Source organism: Echinococcus granulosus (genome assembly GCF_000524195.1).
Source record: "Echinococcus granulosus chromosome Unknown EG_S00074, whole genome shotgun sequence".
NCBI classification, from domain to species: Eukaryota; Metazoa; Platyhelminthes; class Cestoda; order Cyclophyllidea; family Taeniidae; genus Echinococcus; species Echinococcus granulosus.
In genome coordinates, this window is record NW_020170454.1 from 302,882 (window position 1) to 315,630 (window position 12,749).

Sequence of the window (12,749 nt, forward strand, 5' to 3'; positions counted from 1 at the left end):
ACTGCCATTTACAACAATGCGATAATGAGCCTGCCAGTAGAGATTCTTGTGAACGAGGTCTAACCGCGGGAATATTGCGAAAACGTCTGGATGAAGATCAACAATGTCAAGGTATCTCTCCTTCTCCTCGTTCAACGACTCTACCCAAACTTGGCGTGGTACCATGCCGCGAAACGAGCAGGTGACTGGGGGCGAAAGGGTTCGTGGAGCCATTACTGCGGACGACAAAGACGGAGGAGGCTGCTTGGGGGGTCGGATAGTGCGCTCGATTTCTTGTAAATCATCAGATCGGTCGCTTCGCCCGCGGCTGAAGAGAGAACTCACGTATCGCGAAGTGCAGGAACTCGCGGCCACTAAGGCAGTCTGAAAGAAGATAGGCGCAGCCTAGCACTTAAAAGTGAAGCACATCTTGAATTCAGGGAGTTTTGGGAAAGTACGAAGCCTAGCCGACTTCAGCCGAAGAGAAAAAGGGTTTACAGGCAACTTGTAGATGACAACTGACTGCAACTACACATGTATATACATACACACCTGCAAATGCCAACTGGCGCATCCCGCGGCAAGAATCATGGGCACAGTGCGTCAAAATGCACTGCGCTTTTATTGGTTGGTTTCGGAAAAGACAATTTTTTAAATAATGCTTTAAACAAAAAATTATGTAATGCATTAAGTTAATTTTAAAACATCTATGGGTGCACAGGATTTGCAAAGACCTTAAACGTTGATTTTTAAAAAGTTATAAAGATAGAAACTATGGAAAGAGGTTTTACTTCAACCCCAACGTCTTGCAGGTTTGAAAATTGGGATTTGTTTGGAAAGGGTACTTTATGGTCCGGTGTTTTTAATTCGAATTTTTAAACCTAACTTTTTAAAACTGCTGACGTTTTAAATTTTTTGGGCAGAACTCCTTCTGGTTAAGAGAAAAATGCTGAGAACATTAATGCAGCGTCCCGAGGCTTCCCTGAAGAGGAAAGAAGACACAATGCTCGGACAGAATATATATTCAGCACAGAGAAGGTGTATGGACTACTAACATGGCTCGAAGGCCAGCTCACATAGCAAGGTACAAGAAGGCTAATTCAAAGTCCTAATGTGTCCCCTCACCAATACCGAGGGATAAACCACCATCGTATTACATCAGCATGATTGCATTTTGAATAACTGTGAGCTTGTTTGCTTCATTGTTAACAGCCCAGCTGATACAGATATCTTTGGTCATGCGAACACAGGAGCACTGTCACTTTAATTTAATTCAGTGCCATGCACAGGGTTACATGTACGACCGCACACACTAGCAGCACTGTAACGGATTCAGCGCCTTTCTCTACTATCTCTGTTTTGGTACTCTTGAAACGAGTAGATTAGTTCAAGGAAAACAGCTTTCATTTTAGGAAATGTTGTAAACATGTACAGGAAATCAAGATTGTAGATGGACAGGTTACCTTTTTTTCCTTAAAAGGCATCAGCGTCAGCTCAGTGACGAGGCTAGTGTATGCTGATCTAATCTCATCTTAAAGGCATATCGAAGCAAATGAATATTGCACAACCTTTATCTTTTTGAGCATCATCCTCGATGTTATCTTAATATGCTATATCCGGTGGACACCAGCCCTTAGTTATTACGCGAACTTTACATTTGTATCTGACCGGGGGCATGCCTTTGTACTGCGCATTTCGTTGTGATGAAGCGCGATCGGTTGAGTACGGAGTTGCGCATCGCAGATGAAGGCGTTTGTTGGTGAGGTAAATTTTATCACCCGGGATGCATCACTGCTTCACGAATGATGGAACTTGCGGCGCAATTCAGGTGTGTGTGTGTTCTAATAACTCCTCCTCCTCCTCCTGATGTATAACAATTGGAAATCTCCCCCTGTGATGTTGGAAGTTTGTTTCAGACCTTCCTTCAGTGGTGGGACGTACTCTGAGACATTGTTGATTGCTACCTTCGTGCTTGATAAGAAAATATCAGTTGGTACTTCAAGCAGTTTACGACCTGGGAGCATCCTGAACGTTGAGACAGCAGTTGATGCATGGACTGTAGCTCTACAGGCAAGAAGGCCACATTCAAGGCTTAGAATCCGGTACCTTGACTGTACATCCTTATTGAAGGCCTTCATCATCCAATTAGAGTGCGATCTGTTCTTCTCAAGTCTCCATTATCTTGCGGATGTTCAGTTGTTGTGCGCGTCTTAGAGATCCCGCCTTAACCGCCGTGTCCCATTTCTGACACTCCATATTGACAAATCCACCGATTGACGAAAACTGAGGCAACCGTCTCAGAAACTTGTGCCTACATAAGTTCTGCCTCAGGTACTTTCATGAAGTAGTCTACCATAACCAGAATACATCTATTTCCCCTCTCGGCGGGTGCTAGAAAAACCATGATGTCAGTGCCTACTCTTTCCCCTAGAAATCCTGTGGGCGCAAATTTGAGTGGTGCAATTGCTATGAGGTGAGACCTTATAAAAATGCTCCAAGAAACGCAAATTTGATAGGAATCAAGTTCATCTTAAGTGGACAAATGCCACTAGTACCTTTCGCTCGAGGGATCCGGTATCTTTTTTCCTCTACTTAGTCCATTTTTTGTGTAACTTTTTGAAAACTGTTTGTACCAATGAGCCAAGGACCAATAGGGACTTGGGTTCACCAGCTCCATCTTGGCACAATGAAACCTCATCCCCTAGGAGTGCTTTCTACCATTTATTGCCCGACGAGGCAATGTAAGAAACTCCTCCTACACCGGAGCCTTGATATTTTGTGGGTTGGATCAAAAATATGGTACTCATGGGAACACCGTCAGTTTCTGCAACGCCTGGTCTGTGAAGACGAGACATCTGGGTTACTATTTGACATCATTTTGAGAGCCATCTAACGTGGTCGCTGTAGTTACTCTCCAACTCTATCTCCAAAACTCTTCTTCTGAAGTACACCATATGCGATTGGATCCAGGAAGGAATTGATTCAATGGACATTGTGGAGTCACTTTGACGCCTTATTTAACTCTGGAAATGAATACTTGGACATTTAAGGCGCCGCAGATTGTACTTTCGCCCGGCGCCCCAGCTCTTCTGGACGTTAGTAATGCACTTTCTGACATACTTCCATGCGTTACGACTTCTGGACGAACTTTTGTTACGAGTGCCTGTAAACACAATCACCTGCAGCAGACGCCTTCCTCCTAACTTATTCTCCATAGATTTCCCAGTGTTATCAGCAGTGTATTACCCAAATTGTCTCAGAACACGTTTTCCTACACACTGGTGTCAAAATAGTTTGCTTATAAACAAGGGGAAGGAATGTAAGGCTAGGAGCGTGAGCCTAGGTTCATTTCACCACTGTAACGATTGAAGTGAGGAGGGCTAGGAAGACTCTCGTGACCCATGCTACACTCAAAACAAACGCCATCCTATTGTAGTGCCCCACGAACATAAACAATGATGGCAAAGACAGAAAATACTCATTAATGTCGCCTTGGAGTAACAGTAGATAGGCACACACACTGCAACATCGCAAATATTTCTATTGAAGAAAGAATAATACAAGTAATAATCCAACACTTTCGGGGTTTTAAATCACAGTGAACGACAGTGGGCCAGTTTCTGAAGTATGAAAGACTTTTTGGGGGGGTTTTAGAACATATTTAGTCGTCTGTTCCTGTGCGAGATGGCCAAATATCATCACACTCATCCGTGAATTGCGCCAGAGTCGGTGTCAGACCGCACAAAAATGTCATGTAGATAACCAACTCCGAGTTAACCAAACTGAATCCAAGGGAAACAAACTATCACCGAATGACGTAAATTGGGAAAAAAAATGGTAACCAAGAATTCAAATATCTCACCCCTGTTTCGGACCCCCATCAGGGAATAATGCAAGATCCGTCAACCGTTTCCGTAGAGAAGCTTTAAATTCAATGTGAACCCGAAGAAGTAGATTCTGGAAAAAAAGGATTGAATCAGGAATGGCAACTTTTATAAAAAGTTACAGATAACACCTTACAGTGAGCATGTCAGAAGAGAGTATGACACCAGTGGATTCGGTGAGTTTGGATATGGACTGGAAAACTGATCGCATTTCAGCGGTGGGATTCGGTGGTTGCGGCTTCCATGACTGCATATGCCTGGCGATACGAGCGGCCAGCAAATTGGTAAGCTTATCCATCACCTTGGAAATGTTAGATCTACAACAGCAGGGCTAGATTACGCGCTTTATCCTTATTACCGGACCTTGTCTTACAAATAAGGAGTAAGTGGGATACTGAAAGTAGCTCACGATAAATAAACACATCCACGCACCGAATAGCCTGTTCCACGGCCAGAAAAGGATCTGACAAGCGCGAAGCTTCTGTCCTCTTCGTTGATGTATTCGGTTCACCTACCTTTCCCTGAAGCGATTTGAATTGGCTGCATAAACAAGAAAGACGGGTGTTGTGTTGAGACAGAAAAGCTAACGTTTGAAGACTTAATAGGACTTACATTCGTTCGAAAAATATTCGTACTATTGGAATCAATTCAAGTACATATTCCAGGCTGCGTACGACGAGAGCCATATTCCGAGCCGAGATTTTCTTCAAACCTATGCTTTGGCAAGCTCCTGCGCCTAACACTAATTCACAGCTTTTGGCGTTGAAAAGCTGGAACAAAAGCAAACAGTAAGAGCAATAAATGGTCATGCTTGAATGTTTAGCGAATCCTTGTGTCTGCAACTCAGCTCGTGATGAAAAAGGCGGCCACTTAAATAGTGTTAAGGGTGTAATACATTAACGTCAGAACTTAAAATGAAAATGTGGCGATGTGGGTACTTACAGTAAGGAAATTGGCCAAATTCACTTGAATATCGCGAAAGAGGCTGGGCCAGGATGCTAGCCGTTCGCTGAATCGTAAGTAATCCAGGAGGAGGGGAATGACGGTGAATATCGTTTCCACAACAACGTAAGTCTCTTCCCGAAGCACCAGTTTGGTGCCAGCAGTAGCAGCATGCGCCTTTTCATCCACCTTCGACTTCCTCAGCTGCATGAACGAATAAAACATGCTAACTAAAAGAGATGCAAAAGCGCGTCTTCTGAACAACCTATCACCGAAATACCTCATGGCAAATAACCAGGTGACTCAAAAGACCAGAAAGTGAAGGATCGAGACCCTTTTCAGCTGGACACCATGTTTCCTGATCCAATTTCTGCTTCAGCGTTTTGCAACGGTCTTCGTGGAAGCTCTGGATCAGTAGAGCAGCCTCTGTTGCCACTAGATTTCGCAGCACTGTCGATTTGCTTGTTAGTGGCAGATCGGGCCGATAACAGTGCCAGGCAGAAGCAATAGCTCTTTCCTATAAAGTGGATGGAGTGATCGGTAGACTGAATTGGTGGAAAAGACACTGACGGGTAAGAGGACAGTTGGGTGAATGGGTCTGGGCCAAATGGATAAATAGCTCAGGAAACGAAGTCATGACACGATGCAATGTATCAGCCTACGTGGAAGTCTTCAATGAGTTCAGCAAATGCAACAAAATCCTCGGAGGCAGAGACTGGTCGATTCTGCACGCGAATTTGACGAAAGTGGGTGGTTATGAGAGTTGCAATCTCAATTTGCGATCGTTCCGCAGATTTCCAGTAAATGCGACGTAATTGCTCACCCTGTTCCATCACTGCCGAGGCGATTGACTCAACTACCGTCTGTAAGGAAAATAAAAGCTAGATCAAAAACAGTCCCGATAAGGTATCTAGGAGGTAGGAGGGACGGATACTTGGAAATCAGCTGTAGCAACCAGGAACTCAATCTTCAAGACTAACTATCTTGATACCTTTGCCCGAAAACTGCACTATAACGTCGCAGAAGTAAGGCAACAGTTTTGGATGATTGAGAACGTAGAAATTATCGGAGGATTGTCAATAATAAACCGACTTTTGCAAAAAAATTAATGTCAAGTATTATAGACTAGTCAGGAACAAGCAGAACCAGTCTAAAGCCGAGCGAAATAGACAGACCTATTGAAAGCCAAGTGATGGTACGATCTTTACCGCTGCCTGCAGCGTGAGCCCCAATACTTTCAGGCATCAAACTCAAAATCCCAAGGTGTCTAAACTTAAATTAACACGACCGAAGAGATAAGGATGAATTATTTGCTCATTTGATGAACAAATGAAATTACCGGCTAACAAGTTTACACTTTGACATACCTTCACACGAAGTAGAACCTGTTCGACGGCAAGGCAGACGGTCCGTAGATTGTTCAACCAAACGCCCAAAGGCTCCTTTTCTATAGAATCGACCGAAAGACTTCTGCTAAAAGAGACTAAAAGTTTATCAAAACCCATCAAAAAAGAGAGCAAAGTAATTTGACAATTCATCACAACAAAAGACCTGGTGCTTTCTTGAGTATGGCCATTTTCACCGGGTTGGAGAATTCCGCGAAAGCTTTTCAAGGTATCGTTAAGGGCTTTTTGGACCTCTTTCTCGACGGTCGAGACGAAGCCCGTCTGTCCAATCCTAATTAGACCCAAAACGATCGGAAGAAGCACCTGCATTCAGATACAAAGTGTACTAATAGATATTAGGCAAAACGTGCTGTAGCAGATGGTGGCTAGGAAAAGAATCTAGCGATTTTATGTATTTACAAGAAGCAGAAATTCTCCACGAAATAAATTTCCTGCGGAGAGATAAGCCTGCAGAGGGCCTGCAACATGTGCCTTAATAGGAATTTGGAGTCCTTGTAGCCAAATTAGGAAGGATTCGGCTCATGGCTTTCCTTCATGTCCTCTAGTCAGTCTCAATTTATTTCAAGCACATGCGCTAGCCGAATGAGACCGTGTGGCAGATCTTTTCAGTATTTCACAGGAATCTATGTTACTAGTCACCCAATTCCTCTGCTTGCACGTTATAAGCTCACTGCTGGACTCGTTTGCCTTATAATATACTTGGGGATACCTCAGGATACCCAATATATACCGAGAGATAGAAACGACACTTTGGAGTAGGTTCAAATTAAGTTATAGAGAGTCGGTGTTAGTAACTGAAATCACAAATTTATAAAATAGTAGTGCTACTACCAAAGCATCGCGAGTCTCCACCTACGAGGAATGAGTCACAGTTGCTTACCTCAGAGACGCCAGCGTCAACAGCCTCATTGGGAGGCGAAGTGAGGAAGGAGCGCAACGCAGACACAAATTCAGTACCGACCATGGCGTTGATGAATTTGGCAATCTCCGTCAACTGGGCGTCCAGATGACGTAAACAGACGACACCACCATTACTATCGCAAGTACCAGCATTATTGATAGCAAGGAGGGATTCGCGGGTGTTGGTGATTAAATCAAGGGCGGAGCAGAAGTCGTTCGACTTAAGGAGAGATTGGATTGTGGGCTGAGCAGCGTGTACGGAAGAGATCACTTTTAACTAAATGCGGAAAATGGAAAAGAGGGAGTAAGTGTGAGATACTTGAGTAGTAGTAAGTAATATGTAATATGGAAAGACAGCACCTTCCCACATAACATAAGCGTGAAGTCGATCCAGGCAGGCATTTAGGGAGCATTAGAATAACAAATGAGGTACAATAGGGTGGATTCATTAGAACACAACAAGGAAGACGCACCTTCGCAAGAAGCATCTTCAGATTCCTTCGCCGACGAGCCAATCTGGCAATTTGTCCGGCCCCACGACAGTATATTGCGTCCACCTCCTCCAGTCGTGTCCTGAAAGTAGTCACAGCCGAATAAAATTTTTCATTTCGAGTGGATTGCGACCCCTACTAGATATTACTAAAACTTCTTCCGCATTTCCAGCTCTTCAAACCTCCGTTGTTAACAATGGTAGTTGATGTTTCAAAGAAGAACCACGCCTGAATAAACAGGATCAGTTAGGTCCTACCCGTGGAATGTTATAGAGGCAAGCCATTTACTGTAGAAAGACGAATTGGTGAAGATTCACGACAGAAGGACTACAGATGCTATGCCAACTTTTGACAGTTACCCCGATCTTAGATCCTGCATTACGCTAGCCATTGTACACTCCCTGAGCAGCATGGCCTTCGGACCATGGCAGTAGCCCCTCATCCCTTCTCTACATCGGCAGTACATTTTCTGTTTTAGTATTATAACTTCCTTTATCTTCAGAAAAGACTCGGAGCGCTACACTACGTCGCAGCCTTTCTCATTGTCCTGCAAGATGGTTGTCACACGTTTGGCCTAGAAGTCTACTCATCCCACCCAGGCCACAAGTACCCCAGTCTGCATTCACGGTTTTTCAAACACTAGCAATGCAAATGGATCGAAAGTAGTGAAGCAATATACGACTTACCGCACGGCATTGAGCCGAGAGATGGTTTGACTCAGTTGATCCTTTATCACGTCGTGTGCACGTACAGCTTCAAAAAAGGCTGGGGAACGCTCGGACACCTAAAAAATTGAACACCAATGGCCAGTAAATAAAGACATAAAGGCGAAGAAGAGAGAGTGGGAGTGGTAAGGGTAAAAGGCCACTTAAAACTTAAACGGAGGGAAATAAATAAAGTTGTAAATAAATATTGACATATAAAAGCCCAAACTGGTAAGTGACAGTTAAGTTGACAACTAGGTCAGAGTACATGATACTTTGTCAACGCATGATCTACCTGTTTATCATATCAAGAAAATGAACAAATTTTCAAGCCAAAAAGGGAATTTAAAACCATGGGATGATAGGCTGAATTAGTGCATAATCTCATGGCAAAAAAAAAACAAGAGATTTTAACTGCGTTACAAAGTTTGACGGTAGCTGTTTCCATTACGGTTTCAAGTGGCAGAAAGAGAAACAAAAGCAGACAGGAATAAATCGCGTACGGGGAAAAATTAATAAGACAGGTAGGCAGACCTACATAGATGTGAACGGATAGAAAATGAAAAAATGATAAACAAGTATAGAACGACCACTGACTGACGATAGAATAGTAACAACGTAATGACTTGAATTACTTTTGAATTTCACAGCCAGCAATAACGCGGTCTCGACTAATGAAAAGTAGATAGATTGGAAGGAAGATAAAGGGTAGACAGTGGGTAGATAGGCAGAGGGAACGGAAATAGAAGGATAGCCAAATAACAGACAAGGGAGAAGTTATAAACGGATAGTAAAACGTAAGATAGATGGTGGCAAAAAGGAAGTCACAGACGAACGCACATGGCTGACGATAGCCAATTCGACAGCATCGAGGCATTGGGAAAGTTGATCGCTCTGTTGGGCAAAAATCCCGATCAGATTTGGGCACAGCCTGCGCCGATACAGGGGGATGACGCTGTTGAACGTCTCCGGGGAGGATAAATTAAAATTCGCCGAGCAGTAGACTTTAGCTGACTCCAACTCTAGTGAATCTAAACAACGAATAAACTAAGTGAGCTATTCTGTCCGAGATGCCATTCAACTTGTGACTAATGTCTGACCCAGCAAATTTTTACCTCGTCAGGAAAGAAAAATAGGAGGAGGGTATACTCAGGGGAAACCGTGACTGAAGTGGAAAAGAGTTTCTTGGGTAAAAAGGGACTCACTTGGTTGGGAAGATAAATTTCCAGGAGAACGTGAGGCAGCAGCAGGAATCGTCCGTTTGGCCAACAGTTTCAGGTAAGGGAGAAACTGGTCTTCATTAATCGCGGGTATATGCAGAGGCGGTACAGGCGCACGTTCAAATGCATCGCCCCAGTAACGAGAGAATATATCCAACTGAAAGAAACACCAATTTATTCAGCTTGACTTAGATGAGATTAAAAGTAAAAGATGTTAAAGAAAGACAAAATACATAAAAAGCGATTTAAGAAGAGAGCAGAAAGAACATATACTTGACGGTCGGATGGATCATTGAGAACGGCTGCCATGTTAACAACAGAATCATACTGCATCCATGCATGCCTTGCTAAAATAAATCAGATATTATTAGAGGCACTTTCGGTTTCAATTTAGAAACGAAAGAAACTAACGTGGGCTAAGAACACTCAGTTTTCTAACCGTGTTGGAGCCGACAATTTCGTATTGCCGATAATGTGTTTCGTAACAAGATGACGTTCGTAGTCGTATTCAGAATCGAAAGTCGCTGGCTTATGCGAGTGAGGATGAAGTGTATTCATCTTGTTACATACTCCTGAGGGACCGTATCTGAAAAAGTGTTCGAAGCTTCGCTAATTAAATTCACAACATATCTACCAAGTTACATCATTTTGCCTTGGCTTTGCATAGACAAAGAAATCAAGACCACACATTGAGTCAACTTAAACACGCAAATACCAACTTTACATACGTGCAAGTGAAAACCGTCCGACCATGTTCGATTTTTTTCGCCAAGTGATGATGCGTTATATGCTGTACCAGGCCTTCCTGTGAAGAGAACTTTTGCGTCACAGGCTCGCCAGTCTTCTCGCGCGTTGAGTCTTGTTCACGACATGACTCGCACACCCACGTCCTTTCCATTTTTGCTAGTCGAACCGCGGGAAATATGGGAGAAATTACACTAAGACCATTCCGCACACGCAACAGCAAGTAATGCACACACTCGGCAATACTAAGGTCAAGTAATGACCAATCATCACAGTTCTCTGCTTTCAAAGGACTCAGGTTGCTTATTTGAATAAAAATTCGAGTTATTACTAATTATAGACGATACTCATCTAAAACATTCTTGCACTTACTGTTTTGCTTTATGTGATGGGAAGTATGTTTAAATCAAGCCTCCTAACTTGTACAAACAAATGAGCCGAATTTCGAAATTCGAATGCAGTGAATTTTGGAAAGTTTTATGGGCAATTTGGACTAATTGCTTTAAAGAGCACACTTTGACATTTTGTAGCATTTGCTTAGCCATTCTTTCGATGGTCATGCCGTCACTTCACGAACGTGTCTGCAGTGGCTACACATTTAGTTGCTTCCTCACCTTTTGATAAGCTCAAAACGCATTAAGTGGTCCTTTTTTAATAAGAAAAAATAATTAATTACAAAACTGATTAAGTTTTTGCCCTGACTCTGTCGCATACTTTGAGTTTTGCACATGTAGCAAATATGGGAATGGAAAGATAGAATTCAAGGTATTTCGAGTACTCCTCCCATTATGTGAGTAACTGACCCTGTACAGATAGAATAACTAAATTTGGAAGCCGCCACTAGTGTCAAATCCTCCCTACTAACCTTGGTTTTCTTGCTTGAGGACACTTTCGATCAGCTTATATACCTGCGCTACTGCTATAATTACGACCAAATGGACTGATTCACGCATACACTTCCGTGATCTGAAGGACATTTTACACCACAGGCTCATACTTGAATACCTCTCCCCAGTTTCCGATCAACAGACCGCAGCCCGATTATGTTCCGCGCAACCACAGAACCCATGAGTATCATTGCACTTGGATCCTACACCGATTAACACATAACCATCCCTAAGAAATAAAGTTCGCTTCAATATTCATCAGATATGCTATTAGCAACTGGGCTAGGCAATAACTGATGTTGAATTTGACACCCCATCCACCGACCACTCAGTCGCCTAGTAGCTGCGTCCAAAGAGGGTGTAGAAGACAGCCGGTTTCGTGCAGGGTGGGTGCTGGAGGCATGGCGAGCCATTGGTCACCTGGCCTATCTTCAAACCGCCTAACTCTCCCGCAAAGGGGATACACAAGGACTTAGTACTCATTCAGAGAGCTCTTGGGAGCACCACTGCGCTCCTACAAACAGAAAAGTTAAAAAATCGGTGATGGTAGGTGTTAGAGTGGTGGAGGCACTTTTGAGTAGCGCATGGTAGTCCCTTTATTTTCCCTTCTACTTCTAAATTGGAACTGCTAGATGAAATAGACTGGCTAACTTTTAACAGACATTATGAGTTGCAGCAGCGAGCAACTACCACTAATAGTCCATGTTTTGTGGGAAATCTATGTTTATCTCCTCCATCTCCTTCTTCCCTTTCTTCTCGAGATAAGCGGCGGTTGTTTGTTCACAAAATCCGTTGTAATTCCAATTCTGGTTATTTAATTTAGCTTTACCTTGCATTTCGCCTGAAAGGAACTCCTATCCTAGACTTAACTTTACATGCACGTTACCGGCACAGATACTTGCTCTGTTTTTTGGAGCCTTTGGCTTGTGAGGCAGTTTTAACCAAGGCCAGTGTTACCGTTACTACTACACACTTGGTATTAAACCTGTAGTGTAATTCGACTGCAATAGGTATTTATTAGCTTTAAAACGAGAACTTGTAGAGGCGTTTGGAAAACGGAGAATTTAAGTAGAAGAAGTTGCCACATGCTTGTTTGCACGTGGGGCTTGAACATGTTTCACATTCAGTCCTTCGAATGGTTGCATTCACAAAAACATTGCCACCAGCAGCGATGCCATGACGACTAAAAGAACAATAAAGCATTTATACCTACGGAAGCAAAACGAGTTGGAGTTGAAATCTCTACTGCTGACTTGGCATAAATAAATGTGAGTGTGTTTCTCTAGAGGCACTTAGTGCCACAATAATCATCCATTGACGAGTTTTCCGTGAATTACTTGTCACGCTCCACGTGTCTCATTTCGGACAATGCAAACGAGTGCCTTACCGTGGAAAGCGAGTGTCAGCGCGGGACCTGTGGGATGCAAATATGCAGAAAAGTTGGCTCAGTCAATTGCCACTTACTTGCACGGAGAAGTTGTTGGTGTTAGAAGGCGTGTACTAACTCACCGGAGGAAGTCGTTTCTGTTTAATTTCATCAAGTAAAGAGTGGGTCAGATTTAAAGTAAACAAATGTTGCTGGAATGTCGCAT

The 12,749-nt window shown here is 43.2% G+C and overlaps 2 protein-coding genes across 2 annotated transcripts in view; both read right to left on the reverse strand. All coding sequences in view use genetic code 11, as the record gives it.

The window, feature by feature from the left end:
- Positions 1-570, reverse strand: part of EGR_07322 (39S ribosomal protein L4) — a gene marked incomplete at both ends in the record, with an annotated part of 3,143 nt that extends 2,573 nt beyond the window's left edge. The window contains 2 exons of the mRNA XM_024496571.1: positions 13-363; positions 532-570. Of these exons, the coding sequence (XP_024349047.1) occupies positions 13-363; positions 532-570 (390 nt within the window). The remainder of the gene's footprint in view (positions 1-12; positions 364-531) is intronic.
- A 3,070-nt stretch (positions 571-3,640) lies between these two features.
- On the reverse strand, positions 3,641-10,424 carry EGR_07323 (Vacuolar protein sorting-associated protein 54; the record flags this gene model as incomplete). The annotated part of the gene is made up of 18 exons (XM_024496572.1): positions 3,641-3,761; positions 3,842-3,936; positions 4,000-4,180; positions 4,296-4,403; positions 4,476-4,633; positions 4,806-5,009; positions 5,086-5,322; positions 5,468-5,668; positions 6,173-6,275; positions 6,357-6,514; positions 7,092-7,388; positions 7,585-7,684; positions 8,289-8,386; positions 9,147-9,337; positions 9,512-9,683; positions 9,800-9,869; positions 9,966-10,112; positions 10,255-10,424. The coding sequence occupies 18 exons, from the start codon at positions 10,422-10,424 to the stop codon at positions 3,641-3,643; spliced, it is 2,811 nt and encodes a 936-aa protein (XP_024349048.1).
- Between the last annotated feature and the right edge of the window lie 2,325 nt (positions 10,425-12,749).